This window comes from Agelaius phoeniceus, chromosome 12 (genome assembly GCF_051311805.1).
Source record: "Agelaius phoeniceus isolate bAgePho1 chromosome 12, bAgePho1.hap1, whole genome shotgun sequence".
In the NCBI taxonomy this organism is placed as follows: domain Eukaryota; kingdom Metazoa; phylum Chordata; class Aves; order Passeriformes; family Icteridae; genus Agelaius; species Agelaius phoeniceus.
The window spans coordinates 13547504-13565810 of NC_135276.1; the positions used below are offsets into that span (position 1 = coordinate 13547504).

The following is an 18307-nucleotide window of genomic DNA, read 5'->3' on the forward strand; positions in this document are numbered from 1 at the left end:
AAAAACAGCTGGGAGGCAGTGGCAGTTGGTGTCTGGAGCTAAGCTGGGTCTGCTGATGGCTGCAGCAGCCTGGAAACACAGATCTCCTGATGGGGAGAGTGAAGGAGCAGAGTGAAGGTGTGTCCCCAAATCCCTTCAGCAACCACTAGAACAGCAGCAGTGTGTTATCAGCATTATTCTCATACTAAATCCAAAGCACAGCACTGTACCAGCCTCTAGGAAGAAAATTAATTCTATCCTAACCAAAACGAGGACACTCCATTATTTATTTGTTTATTTGTTTATCTATCTATCTATCTATCTATCTATCTATCTATCTATCACTGTTTGTTTATGGTTCATAGCCCAGAGGTCTGCTTTGTGCTATCACACTGACCCTGGTGCACAGCCATCCCCACAGCCTCCCCTCCAGCCCCTCTTGCTGCCCAGGCTGCAGCCCAAGGAGCCCATGGAGGAGATTCACCTGTTGCCTCTCAGAATGAATTCTTTGCCAGGGGGTTGCTCACTGTGGGCTCTGGTTTCCTTGCCTGAGTGTTCTCCCACTGCTGTGCCCTAAGCCAGACCAGATGTTCCTGCACACAGGGTCCCAGGCTCAGATCCCCTGCAGCTCCCAGCAATTGCACTGGAGGGGCTGACTCTGCTTTCCTTGTGCTGCTACAGATGTGAAGCAAATGCACTGAAATCAGCTCTTGACATTCTTTTTCTTTTTAAACTGAGAGCAAATTACCTGGATAGTGAGAGGAAAACTGAAACACATTACCTCCTGTTTTCTGGAGGAAAATGGTGGCTGGAGAAAGCTTTGTGGTCTGCATGCATTTCTGTCTGAATCCTCTTCTAAATGTTTGGGTGATTTTTGCTATAACCTCTATTAAGCAGCAATTACATTGAACCTAACCAAGCTATTTACACCCTGGGGAAGTCAAATTTCAGCCCTTAATTTATAAACAACCAGGAATTTCTGTGGAAGGCATTCCTAGATTCCTGTGATCAGAAGTCCAAATTCAATATAATGGGTGAGCACAGAAACCACCACCACCCCCCCTCACACACACATATTTAAATCAGGTCATTACAGCAGGGTGAGAATTATGTGGGAAATAAATAGAGTCTTCACAAAAGATAGTGAGGAAAAATGTGTTATATCAGTCCTGCCTGTCTCCCTACCTACAGCTTGCATTTGATAACTATCTATAGCTGCCATTAAAAATAATTTCAAAATTACTTCCAACTCTAGGATGACAAAAGGCTTGATTTCATGAAAAAAGCTGAGCAGCTTGGGGAAAATTCTGGCATGCTAATGGACACTGCTTAATGCCCAGGCAATTCATGATGGGAATGGGGTGCAGTTTTCTGACTACAATGGAAATCCCATTTTTCTCCAGTCCAAGTCCTACAGGGAAGATTCCCAGCCATTGTCTGCTTGGTGCATGCAGCATTACCCATCACCCTAGACAAGAACCAGGCTTTAAGTCATTCTTCAATGCCTTATACTGACTGATGTGGTAATTTTGAAATGAAAGTCACTTTCCCCCTATTTTAATGGAAATGAAAAGACTAATCCAGTCACAAAAAGGATCCTCAGTCCTTCTACCCAGTGCATCCCATTCCCAGATTTTGGGTATGTCCCAATTTCCATTTTACCACAGAACTTCATCCTGTGCTGCCAGAAGAAAGAAGAAGTGCAAAATTGGCTAAATATTGTGTTTGATGAAGACAAAAGTTAGCCAAATTCCCAAAGAAGAGATGCTCTTCATTCCTGGGAGGAATGACTAGGGAGGGGATCTGGCTGACTCCTTCAGGGATGTTCTTTCATTTGCTTTGTGCACCTGATGTTCCTCCAAGGCCTCATCCAGCCCCAGGAAGGGAAGATATTCTGGGAAGATAAAAGCCCCAGAGGTTTCCATGAGCTCATGGCACAGAGAGGATGCTGGAGGTGGAGCTGCTGGGGCAGGTGCCAGTGATCTTTGGGGTGTGTGCCCAGCCTGCCCTGCAGTGGGGGCACTGCCACGGGAGCTGTCCTGGGCCACATGGAAAGCACCACCTCAAAACTGTGCTCATGGCAAGAAGACAAAGGAGGGGATCATGCCCAGCACACAGAAAAGCATTTATCAAGTGTTTTTCAATGAACTGAGTGAGCAAAACCCCAGATCCTGAAGTTCAATCCCTGGCTTTGTATGTGAAATTTTCTTCTTCTGTGCCAGCATAGCCCAGTAGGACCCACCAGCACTCCCAGCTGGCATTAGGAATGCACAGGAGTGTTTCAAACAGAGATTATTCACTATATTGGAAACATCAATATCTCTCTCAGGTTATCTGCTTGGTGTGGCACTGACCCTTGTGAAAACAGCTGTGCTGGGCATTAGTTAAGTTTCAGAATTATGGAGCCATCCCATAAATTTCTTTCACTAGAAAATTACTGTAATTGTAGTAATTTCCTTGTAATGATGTGTGCTACATCTCATTAGCAAAGGCACTGGCAGGGGCTGTGTTCCAGTGCCAGTGGCCCTGTTCCTGTGCAGAGCCACCCAAACGTGGGCTGTGGTGGCTCTGCAGCCTCAGCCAGGGCAGTGTGGGGCTGAATCACCAGCTCTGGGTGAATCACCAGCCCTGCTCCCCCCTGAGTGCAACTGCCCCAGCACAACTCTGGGAGGCTGCAGCTGAGGTGGGTGGATTTTGGTTTTCTTGCCTAGGTCAGTGGAGAGGAGCTGCAGATGATTTTTGGAGCAGGCTGGGTGAGGCACACCCCTTCTTTGCCCAGTGGAAGGGTTCAGATCAGATCTGTGGGGCTGGAGGCCATTTTCCCCAAGCCCAGGATGGAAAGCTCAAGCCCTTATTCCCCTTTGGTTAAATGAATGAAGTCTCTGCTCCTGGCTTCTGAGGGGGCTGGATGAAGGTTCAGGGTGGAAGCCAATCCCTGTTCTTGCTGGCTCATCTATCTGCACATGCATACCCCCAGGAAATAAGAAAAAATAGTTCTCATTTTTATTCACAGGCCCCACTAAAATCCAATTTACTTACCCATAGCTGTTGGGCACTTGCAAGTAAGTAGAGCTTAGAGCATTTTAGAGCTCACAGAGCAATAAAAGTAAATAATGAAGTACAGTCATAATAATAGCTGGAAAATATATTCATAATGTATCTAGAAAATATATGAGCAGTCTCAACCTCATGTAATTGAAAACATATTTAGCAAACTCAGGCTCAGAACAGTGACCTTATTTTGTAGCTGCTTTAAGCCATTTGTATCACTGAGTGAATTTCCAGAACCTCAGCCACCAGATTTCCTATACTTTGGACGATTTATGATCTCAGTTTGATTTTTCCCTGGGCTGTGTTAGCGAGTGAGAACAGCTTGATTGTGTGAGTTAGAAGGTATAAAAGCCACTTCTGGACTCCTCACATTTTCATGATGGCAAATGGAGATATAATAACATCCCAGTTGGGGCTTTCTGATGCTCTCTCTCACGTCCTTCCCTCTTCAGTTAGTTCTAACTTTGATAACTCTGTTGGGCTGGTAATTTGCTTTGGTCTTTGCCTGTGATTGAATTATTTTGAAAAGCCAGGGGAAAATGAAGATTGCACTCTCAGGAAGAAGTGATGGCAGGATAGCTGTGGCCTGATGATCTCTTTTCTCAGCCCATCAGTGTGAGGGAGGCAGTTTCTAGTTGGTGGCACTTGTCCTTGCTGGCAGCTGGGTGCTACCCTCGAGTGCTGGCTGGGAAGGGGAGGGAGGGAGTCACTGGAAATAGGTGCCTGCCTTTGGTATGGTTGCCCAGATAAAAACCACAAATACTTGTGTAGATCTAGATCTCTAGATTTTAGGATCTTTATGATCTAGATCTCTTTGAGATCTCTAGATCTTAAAAACGATGGAAACTTTATTTGATATAATGATGGAAACTTTGGTAAGATATGGCAAAGAATATCATTTTCCTTATGCTTCCTGTCAGAAGTAGCTCACAAGGGCTGAAAGATGCCAGAGCAGCTCTACAAGGCAGGGTGGAGGTGAGGCTGAACCAGCTGAGGCTCTGCCTGTCCCTGGGGAGAGTTTGCACCTCTTGAACCCAGGAGCTTTCTGCAGAAAGCTGCTTTCTGGAGGTCTTATCCATTCCCTACTGAGTGCAGGCACTTCTGCTGGCAGGAGAAGCTGGGACTGTCCTGATAAGGCTGCTCCTGGCCCGCAGTGCCCCATCAGCTCTCACTTATCACAGCAGCTGCCAGCCAGGGCACCTGGTGTCGCTACCATTGTGGTCAATCCTCCTCACCCGGGGTTTGTAACAGTTTAATCTGAGCTGCCAGATCCCAGCCCCTCTCTTCTGCTGCCTCTTATCACCCTGAGGTTCCCTGAAGGCATCTTTGCCTGCTGGGCTCCAGAAACCCAGGCTCTCGGGCTGTTCCACAATTAGAGATATGCAGCTCAAGGATTATCTCCTAACTCAGAAAGGTTTTTGCTTTGTGTGCTTGCAGACAAGTATTCCAGTGTATATTAAATAACCATCAGCTTTAAGCTGACTGGTACTTGCTGCTGGTGGCTGGGGGGAGATGAAAGTCCTGAGCACTGCTTGCAAATAAAACTGGTACCTTTATCCAAATTCTGTGGGGTCAGAATGCTTTTATTCAAGCAGTTGCCAGACAACAAAAATTAAATAAAACTCACTGTCACCTCCTTCTTCCTCTAGATCCTTACATCATTCTGGTTTATTACTTCAGGCTGTTCAATGCCAACAAAAATTCAGAGCATGTTGGTTTCCAGTGCTCTGACCTGTCATGGCAGTTGGTATCTCTCTACCTGTTCTCTCTGGACACTCTGAGATAGGAGTCAGAGCAGTGTTTTGGCACAGATTTTAAACACAGATATTTCAGAAACTGCAGCAAAAATGCATCCTGGACCACATTACTACATTACTACTAAAAAAAAAAAAGTATCAAAAGACCCAGAGCAAAACAAATCAAGCAAGAGTAAAATGCAAGACAGAAGTTATAAGATATAAACTAGATAAAGGGTGTGGATTTTTTCCCTTAAACCTTTGTGTTTTTCAGAGTTAAGCAAACTGTAAATTCAGATCAAAGTACTCTCCTGAAAAAAAATCCACTTCACTGTTCAGTTTCTCTTTCCAAGGAACTTGGTTTATGTGACTTTCCTGGGAATTTATTTCTGCTGCCCTGTGTGTGGAAGGACAGTTTGAAGGTGAACAAGCACTGATTTATGGTTTACAATAAAGTGTTCTATATATAAAGGATTGTTTAGCCCTTGTGGGATAGAAAAGCTGTCATCCTGGTGCTTGAAGATGTGCATTCATTGCCAGTGAGGATCAGAAGAAACCAAAGCTTGATCTTAGCTGGGATCCTGCATTTATAGGAGCACTGAGGGGAAAAGCCTCTGGAGCAGTGGTGCAAGGTGGGGAGGTGGAGATGAGAGGTGTGCATGGGGCTCCTGCCTGGAGCCTTTTCATCTCCTCCAGGGCCAGGATGGCCCCACAGGTGAACCCCCAGGTGACACTGGGTGATGCCCCAAGCCATAGGCTCTTGCTGAGCTACAGGTGCTTTAGTGTTCTGTAAACTAAAAAAAGCAGATTTGGGACCATTCCCTGAGCTGTGCATTGCAATTCTGCACCCTGCCTGCTGCAAAAAGGTCACATTTTGGGGAAGGAATGGGGAAAACAATAAAGGCAGCCTGTAGCCATTGTGGTGCTGTGGAAATGGTGCCCTCTTCACCCAGTGTTGCTGTAGACTGCTCTCCTGCTGTGCTCCTTCCATAATTGCCAATTAAATGGGCATCTTAGACTCAGTTTATCACTGCTCTAAATTTGTCTATGCCAGGCAAGGGAAACTGGGTTAGCATTTGGCAGTGCAGGTATGTTTTAGGAGCAGCAGCCTTACTTTGGGGAAGGAATATTGACGTGTATGTGGAGAGCTGGATAATTTTTTTCCTCTAGCATCATTTCCTGAAAAAGAAACAGCAGGGTTTATTATTGATTTGATTAAATAATAAATGATACATTCTCCTACCACAAAGTAGGCAGCATTTCCAGCCTGTGACTCTTCTGTGGGTATGAATGGAAAGATTTTAAATCATATGGGACCTGGGGTAGATATTCCCCCCTGCTGCACACCAGAGTGTGGTGTCAGCAGCTTGGACAAGAAATGATAAATTAAAGTTTCTTAGAGTTTCTTTTGTCTTTCTCCTGTTGCTTTATTGCTGAGCTTCTCAGGAGCTTTCTCACAGGAACAGCTTTCTCTGTTCCTGTCCACAGGGCACAGAGCAAGGCTCCAGATTTACCTGTTACATGTAAGCCTTTGTCACCTTATCAGTCAAACTTGTGAGAGTCTTTCTTTCAGCCCCTTCTACATGAATTTGATAATTTCTTTTTCTACCCAGTCATTTAAGGAGTCCATAGTGGCCCCAGTATTAGATGAACACTGGGACCAATATATAAAATAACAGAGAAAGTCTTTGGCCAGATTTCCACATCAGTGAAATAGCTTGCATTTAACATTTCTGTCCAGAGCAGGGACATGGACTGTGCTGGAGAGGATGCAGAGATGGCAGGAGACACTGCTGGGTCTGTTGTAATTCCAGCCCAGGGTCTTTTCCTATCTGGCAAATGCCCCTTAATGAGCATCCTGCATCATTTGAACATAGGGTAGACAAAATACTCCATAATTTCTTAAATGTAATTCAGTTTTAGGATGAAGCTCACCAGTTTTTCCTCTTTGGTTTTGAGCCATGCTTTGGGTTAAGAGCCCAATTTGTTGCCAATGGCCAGTGCATCCCTACCCAGGAGCATCTTCCTCTGCCCTGGGCCAGCCAGAGCTGCAGGGTCCCATCCTGAGGCCTCCCAGCTCTGCTTTGGCTGAGGGACAGCTTTGCAGAAGCACTTGGAGATAATTTTGGTGTGAACCTTTAAATCTGTAAATAAGTCTTGATTTTCAGCCTTGCCCCTCACTCTGCTGTTCCCTAATGGTGCTGTGTTGCTGTTTGCAGATGATGGGAAGCTGTCCCTGGAGGAGTTCCAGGCCTTCTTTTCTGATGGGACACTCAATGAAGAGGAACTTGAGAAGCTCTTTCACACCATTGACTCAGACAACACCAAGTAAGCCCAGGGTGCTGACACCCTTCCATTTCACAGTGTTTGGATCACAGCAGGGTGTGCAGCAGCAGTGCTTCAGCTCTGCAAAACTCTGTAAAATCTCCATTTCTGCTTGGTTTGTGTCTTATTCTGACAGCCATTATAATTGCTTTTATCTAGTGGGTTTTTTCAGGCCATTTTCTGGCCTTTGCAGCATTGAAATGATGCTTAGTTTAATGTGGGCATTTAAATTCCTCTTTACCTTTTTCACTTTACCTAAAAGCTTTGCTGTGCTATAAAGGCAGCAGTGTGAATCTCTCTAAGCATGGACCCATCCAGTCTCTTTGTGGTGTCTCTGCATCCCCTGCACCTGGACCATGCCTACTTCACTTCCAATCCCAAAAATGCCCTGGCAAGCAGTGACTGTTCTAGCACTTAGAGAAACAAACCCCTTCATCTCCAAGGTGAGCTTCCTCCCAAGCCCTGTAGGCACCACAGTGGCTGTTTGGCCTCTGCTCTGGTCCCACAGCCCAAGGGGCCTCTCTGGGCACACAAACCTGGCCAGGCAGCGAGGGCTGGACCAGGAGCAGCCCTGCACTGTCAGCATCGTGCCTACAACAGCAGCAGGGGAAATGATGGCAGGGAGGGCTCTAGGTGTGCCTTCAGTTTGACTTGACATCAAAGCTGGAGCTAAACCTGGCCCCTGACTGCTCTCCCTGAGCATCAAACACCTGCAGGCTGTGCCAGGCCACCAAACTGAGTTGACAGGCTCATTAGCAGCTGTTGTTTCCTTTCCCCCTCTGTCTTTGTCTCTCCCTTTGCCTTTGGTGGGGTCTGAGGTGTTTGTGAGACCCTGACAGTGCCTGGTGCCAGCAGCATTTGGGATCAGCCCAAAGCCATGGATTTCTGGTGGGAGCCCCCTGCCAGCAGGTGACAGCAGCACAGAGGACACAACCCACTGCTGGGTTTTCCCTTTCTGAGAGGAATCTGCCTTCAAAAGCCTGAGTGGTTTTGTCTGTTGGAAAATACAAATGAAAACCAGCTTTGAGTCACATTCCAGTGTGACTCTTACTCCTCTGGAGAGAAAACATCTGTCCAAAAAGCTGAAGAAAAGAGAATCCAATTCCAAATGAGAAGTCTTGAAGCAAGTGATTGAAAAATAATAATCTGGTTAATTATAAATCCTTCTGGCATCAGGGAGATGGAGCTTTGCCCATGTGAGTGGTGCATTTTTTGCCACCCATCCAAAAGATCCAGTGGAAAGCAGTGATTGTGCTGGAGGGCACTGGCACCAAAGCAGCAGCTGTAAAACTCATCAACACAGTGCAGGGACTGTTGAAGAATTTCCAAGAGCAAAGCAAATGTAAGGTTTCTCAAAATCATGTCTTTTCAATGTGTGTACCTCCCAAAGTTTTCCAAGGTCGAAAATACCAAAGACCAGCTTAGTATTTACCTTTCCCTGAACCAAAGAAAGTTCAATGATCTTATTACTCTTATTACTAAGTTTAGTGATCTTATTACTTAAACTCTGGGAGTGATCCATCCTTTCTAAAGGCTCTTCTTCCAGAGCTGCTGCCTCATGCTCTGTGGGTCTGTTTATCCAGCTCCAGGTGATGCTCCCAGATGGGCTCCCAATAGACTCTGGGACTTGGCTGCTCACCTGCCCCTGTTCTGAAATAATTTCTGGCATTGCCTGATCTTATCAGTGCCCACCTGGCCTTTGGAGGGGTGCAGATGGTTCATGTGCAATCCAGGGACTTGGGGTGAGTGTGGGGATGTTTCTTCTGGTCTCCTTGAAATGGGAAATTTGATTGCAGCCCATTTTTGCTTGGGGATTGTAGGGAATTTGCAGCTTCTCCAATCCTTAGTAAAGGATGTCTTCTAAACTGGACAGAGAGAAAATGTGCCATTTGTCAATGCCATGCAGCAGTGCTGCTGGCAAGGAGCCTTGGTGAGCAGCTCCCAAGTGTGACAAGAGCTCCCACATCCAGCAGGGATTGTCTTTGGCCAAGCTGGCTGATGGAGTCATCAATACCTGTTAGGGATGAAACGTGCAGAGAGCAGCAGAGCATCTGCTCTTCTTGGCTGGAAGGAAAAGCAACGAGCTGGTCACGCTTCCACGTCAAACCCTTGCATGAAATTGGCACTTGTTTATTGATTTAGAAAGCACAGACATCTACAGAAAATTTATCCAGCTGGGCAAGGAAAATATTCCTTGTTTGTAACCTACAAGAGCTGCCTTAGTCTTCAGAAGACCTATTCAGAGCCAGGCTTCCTTTGCAAAAGTGTTTTTCTCTTTGAACTGGGTAATTTGCTTGATGCAGTCTTGCACCCAGTAAAGTCCTTCAAGTCCAAGTCCTGTGTGCTCTCCCCTTGCTGTGCCTTGGGCACCTGACATGGAATGGGTTCTGTGGGAGCCTGGAGGGGATGAGCCCCCAGGCCCTGGGGCTGCAATCCTGAGAGAGAGGAGTGGAGCTTTCCTTTTTCCATTGTACAGGGGAGCATAGGAACAATATTAACTTGATCTTTCCCAAAGGCTCTTTGAATTACAGTCTTTTGCTATTTGATAGAAGTTTATTTATTTTTAAGTTTTTTGAAACTCTGTTTTATCTCCCCTTTTTTTTAATATTGGCCATTGAATCACAGTTTTTTGCTATTTGATAGAAATTTGCTTATTTTTAAGTGTTTTGAAACTGCTTTATCTAAAAATTATCCCCATTTTTTTTTAATATTGGCCATTGCGTTTGTTTAGTGTGCAAAGCAAAGTTTGCTGTTGAGATTACATTACAGCAAGAGTAGAAAATGAAGAAGATTATGTTCCTGCTGATTATTAGTAATTGCTGCTACCAGCCAATTACAAAAATGTTGATTCAATTTCCTGGAGTATTTTTAGAACCGGAGAGCTGCCTTACTGGAGTAGATAAAATGAATGTCTGTACCAGTTTCTTGACTGGGATTAGCTGGGGAGTCAGTGGGAAAGAGAAAAGCTGGGCAGAGGAGAGGGAGGCTGAGGTGGGTTGAGGGAGCAGGAGGAGCTGAGCTGCTCTGGGGGTCAGCCCTGGGGTGCTGTGGCTGGAGGGGGCTGTGCTCCTGTCCCAGAGCCCCTCTGGCAGCAGGGTGCTCCCAGCAGGATGCTGAACTGAAAGGGGAGAGTCCAGAATAACCCAGCAGCACCAAGGAGCTTTTTCCATTCTTCTTGGCTGCCTGGGAAGTGTCTCTAGGGCATTAATGGTGAGGGGTGCTGGGCACGGGCTTCAAACACCCAGCCCAGGTTTTATACCAGGTATCTCCATGCAAGAACTGTGCTGTAGGTCCCACAGTCACCAAATAACTCATCTGGCAGCAGGAATGTGCAAAAGGTGTCCTCTGTTCCTCTTGGCATTTTTTGGCAAAATTATATTCACAAACAACAAAAAAGTAGCATTTTTCTCTCTGTTGCTCACACTGTCTCTCCCCCTTCTCTCTTCCCAGCTACAGCTGGGGGGCAAGAACAAGACATGGCTGGGTAGGTTTTCACCACTGGTTTTAGCTGTTATTTCAGGAGGTTTCAGCAGTGCTCTTTGGGGAGCTGCCTGAAGATTACTGGAGAAATAATGGTATGTTACAATTAATACCAAAGCTACTGGAACAGCACAAGTATTGTGCTCTATATGTGCATGTGATGTATGGGCACACATAACTAAATATATACTTTTTGTTTAGTAGTAGAAATGGGCTTTAGAAAACTTTGGATTAATGGTTACCTGGGAAATTCAGTTATATTTGCAGAGCTGTCTACACACCTGCTTACTTTTTCCTAACAAGATGTATCAATTTTAAAAGGAAAAAGTCTTTGCAGGTATAGGGTCAAACAAGTTTTATGGTCACAAAGGAACAGATAAAACCCTTTAAAGGTATTACTGTGATAGTGGACAAAGCTTGCTTGCCTGGCTCACAGCTCCCATCTCCTGCCAGCTCCCTGGGCTGGCACCAACTCCCCCTCTGCATCCCCTTGGATGGAGGAAGCACCTCTCAGCTCCTGGGAGAGCACTGGGATGTCAGACATGGCTGTTGACCAAACAAGTGTAGTCCTTGCAGGGGATTTTAAAAATTCCTTTTCTACCTCATTCATTTTTCATGGCTGGAGAGGACAATCCTTTGGGGAGGGAACTGCTCACTGGAGCAGGACTGCTCAGATGAGCTGCACAGGTCCATTCACAAGGAGACAAGGACATGGCATTAGCATTCTGCTGCTCTGTCGTTTGTTATCTCTTTGCTAGGCTTACAGCTATTCTTCTAATGGCTTTGTTCTTCCCCTCTCCCCAGTCTAAATGAGCTCTTCTCTCCAGTGGCAAGCACTAGAAGAGGCTGGAGTGTGTAGGATAATTAGCAGCAGCTTCTCAGAAGCCTTTGCAGCTTCCCCAGACTGTCCCTGCTGCCACAGGATTGTGACAAATGGAGAACAGAGCTCCTGAGCTGTGCTCCTGTACTGCCCCTGGCAGGGCCACCTCCCATCCCTGAGGCTCTGACCTGGGGCAGCTCCAGAGGGGTTGGCAGGGGATGGAGGGGAGAACTGAGCACCCACTTTGGGGTGCATCCTTCTGAGGACAGGAGGGCACCTTCCTGCTCTGACCCTCAGGGAGCACAGGGAGCTGAGTTAGAAATCAGAAATTTGGGCTCACAGTGTTATAAATCAGTAATTTGGGGTCACTTCAGGGTGCAGAGGTGCAGGCTATGGTCAGGGCAGGTACCAGCCTGGTCAGAGCTGGGGGACAGGTGCAGGGCCCCCCAGAAGCAGGCAATGGTCCTGATGAGCTTCTCTGCCTGCACTAATTAGCCCCACAGTGGAGCAGAGCATGTCAGGCCCAGGAGCCCTGTGCCAGCACAGCTGTGCTGCTTCCAGCTCTGCAGTCAGCTCCAGCACGGGAGGCACCCACAGTGCCAGGGTCCTGCTGTCCTCCTGCTCCAGTCCTTATTTCCCCTGCTGGACGAGGTCTCTTGTTCCTGCTTTCTTTGGCTGCCACTGTCCCTCCAGGCACTATGGGAGGTGCTTTCCCTTCCCACCACCCACCCCAGGTCTGGTGTCCTTTGCTGTGAGACATCTCCCTCTGAGAAAATCCATTTTTTGGATTGTGCAGGGAGACTTCAGGAGCACTGCTCTGCTCTCTGTGCTTTTCTCTGGGTTTCTGCAGTCCAGTCCTCTCAAATTTGAACAGAAAGTGCTTCTACTTCTTGAGCAAGAACAATGATGATTGTGATTGAGTATTTTTTCCTGTTTTTTTTTTCTCCCCCTCCCTAATCTTGGCTATTTGCATTGCAAACCTGATTCAGTGGAATGCTGTGTTTGTCTGAAGCCTGCACTACAGAGATGCCTGTGCCCATTGAAACCAGCTTCATTTCTGAATATGGAATGTTCTCAATTAACTCCCTGGGAAATAAACTATGGCTGGTTTAATCAGCCAAGATTTTGATTAACTGATTCAAGAGATAGTTCTTGTCTCTTCTGAAAGGGACAAAATGATTGCACAAAAATTACATGTCTTGCTCTAATTTCTGGCTCTCAAGAGCATGGGCACTTGGTGGATTTTGTTTATGTGGGAGATGGTTTTGAGTCCTAGCTTATTCTTCTTTAAACATGTAATTTAAACTATACAGTGCTCTATTTTTCACGTAAGTGAAGAAATGCTTGGTGCCAAGGCTGGTGCTCAGCATCTGTGTGCTGACAGAGACACAGAATGTCTCAGGCTCACCAAAGAAAAGGGGCTTTAAAAACAAATCACCCAGTGGGAAGGTCACTGCAAGAAACACAAAGCTGAAAAACTGCACAGAATCTTGTTTGAACTAACATTTGAGGCCATTTTTCCATTTCTAATCCTATTTCCCAGGTGTTTTCCCGGCAGGCTCTCTGCCAGGTCCCTGGGGTGAGGCTGTCTTGTGCTGAGGCAGGTTGGCTCTGGGAGCAGCAGGCTGGGGCTCACTGCAGAGTGAGAGGAGTGGGGAGGGTTTGTCTGTGCAAATGGAGTGCAGAACCATCATATCAGGGACCTTTCTAGCCGGGAAAGGAGCTCAGCACCTTATTTTGTGGATTGTGCAGGGCCATTCTGCATCACTGGTTTTCCATTCTAGGGAATGGAAAGACACCAAGATCTTTCATTAAAACCATAAAAATTACCAAGACATTTAATTCTAACCAGCCACTTGTGTTTGAGTCATGTCTGAGGCATTCAAGGAGATTGTAGACTTTGCTTGCAGCTCCAATTGTGCAAATTTATTGGGGTTTTTCTGGGTAAATGTGCTTAGGGCACCAGCATCAAGCAGCAAACGTGTCCAGCTGCTCTTTGGTGGGCAGAGCAAGCTGTCTGCCTGGGGACTGGATTTGGGAGGAGGCTTTTTAGGCAACTTTTCAATGGCAGAAGAAAAGCATTCATGAGAAACAAAGACATTGGGGGAAATACAGCAAGAGGGTCCAGGGATTTCTTGCTTTACTATTCTTTTACTTGTTCCCTGCCAGTTGTGTGCTACATATCCAAACCTGCACATTTGCTGCTCTAATTTCTTCCTCTCCTCCATACAACTTTGGTAATAAACAAGATACCTACAAAATCCAAAAGGAGGAGAAGGCTGATTTAGTTTTACCTCATGCTCTCAATATCTTGTTATTTCCTTCTGGCGATTAGCAACCCATTCAGCTGAGTTCTGAACAATCCCTGTCTCTTTTGCAGTTCAATGTTACAGAGATTACAAGTAGAAATTGGATTAGCCCAGGCTTTCTTATCAAGTGGAAATAGGCAAAATGTTAAATATTCAGTGATCAAAAAAGGCCATTTCTGACTGGCTTGTAGCATTGATAGTTTGTTCGTAAAAACATTAGAGATCCTCTCTCTCCAAAGAGTATTTGTTTGTTTTAGTGGTCTGCTTTCAAAACTGAGCTAAAGAAATAATGAGAGCTTAAAAACACGGATATGTGACTTCTTTTGCTGTAAAGGAGAGGGCCAACAAGTGGAGGGCAGTGTGTGTAAAAGCAGCTGGAGCGTAGCTCTGCCGCAGGCCGGAGGTATTCGTGCCCTTACCGTGTCCCCGAGAAGGTGAAATGTCCCCGCACCCTTGCCTGGCTGCCGGGGAGGGCAGGGCGGGGGCGCAGCGGGGTGAGCGAGGTCGCTTGGGCTGCTGGAAATGGCTCTGGGGGTAACTCAGGGGCTTGGAACCCCTCTGAACCCGGGCAGCGATTTCCAGTCCGCGTCGCGAACCCTCGCAGCCGTTCCGCCGCTGTAAGCGGCTCATCCCGCGCTCTCTGCTGCCCATCTCCTGCTGCTGTCCCTGCTGCGGGGGGGGGGTGACACAGCCCTGCCCTTGCCCGTGTCCCCAGGGTCCCCGCGGTGCCATCTGGGGGTGGCCCGAGCCCCCAGCCCTGCCCAGCGGGCCCGGGAGGAGCCGCAGGGCCGGGCCGCGGATGGGCAGGATCGCTGCAGCTGATCGCTACCGGGGAGCGCTGCCGGGGATTCCTCCCGGGGATCCCTCCCGGTGACCGCTCCTGGTGATCCTTCCCGGTGATCCCTCCTGGTGATCCCTCCCGGTGACCCCTCCTGGTGATCCTTCCCGGAGATGGCTCCCGGTGACCCCTCCTGGTGATCCTTCCCGGTGACCGCTCCTGGTGATCCTTCCCGGAGATGGCTCCCGGTGACCCCTTCCAGTGACCGTTCCCGGTGACCGCTCCCGGTGCTCCCTCCCGGTGTGCGGGGCCGCAGCCGCCCTCTGTGAGCGCTGCCCGAGCTCGGGCACGCTTGTTCTGTCCTTTGGCCGGCCAGGCTGGAAGAGGCGCTCCTTGGGTTGGCGGAGCAGGGGGTGGGAGCCCTTCCGGCCAACTTTGTGTTTCTGTGGGTTTTTAAAGCATTTTTCTGAGCGCTCCGCTCAGAAACACTTCACCACATAGAAACCCCGCGTCACGGTTTTGTGAATGAGCATCACAGGCTGAAACCGTTCTTTTCCTTCCTGCTACTTATTTTGTATTTTTCTGCAAATAGGGAATCCATATCGCGCAAACCCTAAATAGTTACAGCAGCTATCCCTGTGACAGAGTTTACATTCACAGCAGTCCAGCGCACCGCGAACAGCTGGCATTTAAAACTCTGTCTGCGGCTGACAACGAAATGGATGTGCCGCCAACTGCTGTATTTACTGCTCCTGGAGTGCGTTTGGGAGATGAAGAGCGGGGTTTACAAGCAGGCTGTGCTGCTGAAAACACTGCATGGGACCAGGATGCCAGAATTAAATAATCAGCTATCTCAATGCAACGTGATGATGATTTCACAGAAAATCGTGCTGTGTTTCCAAAGTGGGGACCCTGAGAGCAAAGAAGTTGCCTGTGCTGCCTCTGTGCTGACCATGACGTGTCCAGCCCATCCCTCCAAGGACTACAGTCCCAGCTTTGCCTGGCCCTGCCAGGTGATGAATATAATCAACACAGTAATCATCCATTTAATACATTTGGAAGTGCCATCCCTCCTAGCAGCTAGGTTACTTGTAGGCTGTAATTAAACCTGCCTTCTCTTCTTTTCTTTGATGCACTTGTGGGCAGAGTGATATTTTTCAAGAAAAAGTCATCCATTAAAAAAAAAAAAAAGAGGGTTTTGATGTAATTTATTAGGAATTTGGCACATGCAGAGACTTGAAAATGTTTCATACTGTACTAAATGTCTGTCTTACTTAGGGTGGTGACTATGCTTAGAAACTGTTGGATTAAGCTTAGTAAATTAGTATGCTGCATTGATATATTTTTCAGGATATTAACTGTGCTGTTAGCAGGAGATTTTTTTGTGTTATCATCTTGTTCAGAGTTTTTGTGAGCTTTTCAAGAGATTCTTCTTTTGTGAGTGAGTGGTAAGAGGTTCTGGCCCACTGTGACAATAAACCATGAAATGGTTTTCCAAGGTACAAGGAATGATCCAAGAGGACATTGCCAAGGCTGGTGAGGGGCTGGGAACACAAGCTCTGTGAGGAACGTTTGAAGGCACTGGGGCTGTTTAGCCTGGAGAAGAGGAGGCTTAGAGGTGACCTTATTGCTGTCTACACCTTCCTGAGGGGAGGCTGCAGACAGCTGGGGGTCAGTCTCTGACAGAACCAGAGGACACAGTCTCAAGCTATGTCAGGGAAGGTATAGGTTGGATAATAGGAAAAAATTTTTCACCAAAATAATAATAAAGTACTGGAATGCTCTTCCCAGGGAGGTGGTAGAAACACCATCTCTGGATGTGTTTAAAAAAGACTGGACATGGCACTTGGTGCTAGAGTCTAGGTGAGGAGTTAGGGCATAGGTTGGACTCAATGACCTTAGAGGTCTCTTCCAACCTCATTATTCTGTGATTCTGTGCCTTAACCACCCAAAATTTTCTTTCTTGTGCAGAAACAGCTCCACCAATCTCTGCTCGTAACACACAGATCCTGGGTGGCCCCAGCGGGGTGTGGAAGGGGGGAAACCCCTCCTTGCCCAGGGTGGAGTTGCAGAAGGCTGTGGTGGCCCAGCCATGGGTAGGGAGCTGCAGGACTTTATTGTGCGCATGAGTGTGAGTAGTGTGCAAGAGTGTGCGAGGGGGTGCAAGGGTGTAAGTGTGAGTGGGTGTACAAGGGTGTGCTCGAGTGTGCCTGAGTGTGCCCGGGTGTGCCCATGTGTGCCCGAGTGTGCCCGGGTGTGACCGAGTGTGCCCGAGTGTGTGCGGGTGTGACCAAGTGTGCGCGGGTGCTCACGAGTGTGCCCAGGTGTGCCCGAGCGGCTGCAGGTCGGGTCCCGCTGCTGAGGCTGTGCCTGTCCCCAGGGGAGCCATCGGGCACACTCAGGATCTGCCTTGGGGCTTCCCCAGCAAGGAGGAGCAGGAGGTGGCAAAGGGGCTCTGCTGGTGCTCCCCGTCATTGCCGCAGGTCGCTCAGCTAAAGGAGCAGCTCTGGTGATGCTGGCACCTCAGTGCTGCCTCTCTGCGGTGCCTTTTGTCTGCCTTGGGCAGGGGAGCCCGGCCTGCAGGGAACTGAGAGCTCCTGGTTTCTCTCTGTGCTGCTGCAGGCAGAGCAAGCCCACCATGGATCCCCTGTGTGACTGCAGCAGCTTCACAGGGTCCTCTTGAGCAGGGAGGGAGCAGCCTTGAACAGGATGAATAAAGGAGTGTGTTTTATGCTGAGCCTACCACATTTACTGTGCTTGTTTGTAGAGAAGGTCAGTTCAGTTTACCTTGAAAAATCAGTGTTTTCCAGATTAGTGGCTTTTAATGAGGATTCTGCTGCCCTGGCGCTCCAGAGGGAAGCACACAGGGCAGAGCTCACAGCTTTGGGCACCAGCACTTCCAGTGAACGTGGGTGTGTGCTTTGGAAACTGGATCTGGGCAGCAGCTGAGCTAATGAGAACTCAGACAGCTCTAAAAAGGCAAGGGGCTGCAGAGAAAACCGTGAAACATGACTGTGCAGTGGGCCTGACTGCAGGCGTGCAGTGCAGCCCCAGTGCTGCTCACCTTCCATCCTGCTGAGCAGAGCCACACCTGGCACGGGGTGTGAAAGAGGCAAAACTGCCCCATCTTGGTCATCATCTGCCTAAATGCCAAGGAAAGGTGTGCAAGGAGCAGGAAGAAGCCAACCCCCAGGTTTAGGTGAGCAGAGCATCCTTGGGTCAATAGACTTCAGCCCAGCTGGTGAGGGAAAATCCTGTTGATAGCAAGGGCCAGTAGGAGGAGAGAGACCATCTCTCAAAGGACATAGAATGTGTTCTAAACCCCAACCCTGCACCACAGGTAATGAGACTGTACTACAAAATTAATATGAGAAAACTTCATACAAAATCCTCCTTTAGTTTCTCTCTATTTCTGGGATAATCTTTGCCCCTATTTTTTTTTCCTTTATGTTACCAGGGCTTTGGAGAAAATCATGTTTTGTTGCTGGGCTTTCAGAGGCCCTTACTGTGCTCTCCAGGTGCTCAGTGATGGAGCACATGCCAAGGGAAGGATAAAGTTATTAGTTTTGCTTAGGAGAAGGCAGCATTTTCCTCCCCTTCAGGAGCCCCCTTGGAGCTGCTCTCCACTGGTGTTTTAATCATTGTGCTGGATGTGTCCCAGTTAGGTGCTGATCCATGTGCACTCTGCAAAACCTTTCCTCTTTCATATAATTCAGATTTTGGGAGGAACCTCTGTCTGGGAGGATGATGAACCCTGTGCCAGCTCATTCCTCATGGCTCCCCATTTGTGGTACTCTCTGCCCCACTGGGAAAAGCAAATTCCTGCTGG

General features: G+C 47.8%; 1 protein-coding gene across 1 annotated transcript in view; it reads left to right on the top strand.

The window, feature by feature from the left end:
• NECAB2 (N-terminal EF-hand calcium binding protein 2) overlaps positions 1-18307 on the top strand; it is a 72130-nt gene that overhangs the window by 31213 nt on the left and 22610 nt on the right. The window contains exon 3 of the mRNA XM_054640797.2: positions 6986-7094. Coding sequence (XP_054496772.2) covers positions 6986-7094 — 109 coding nt within the window. The remainder of the gene's footprint in view (positions 1-6985; positions 7095-18307) is intronic.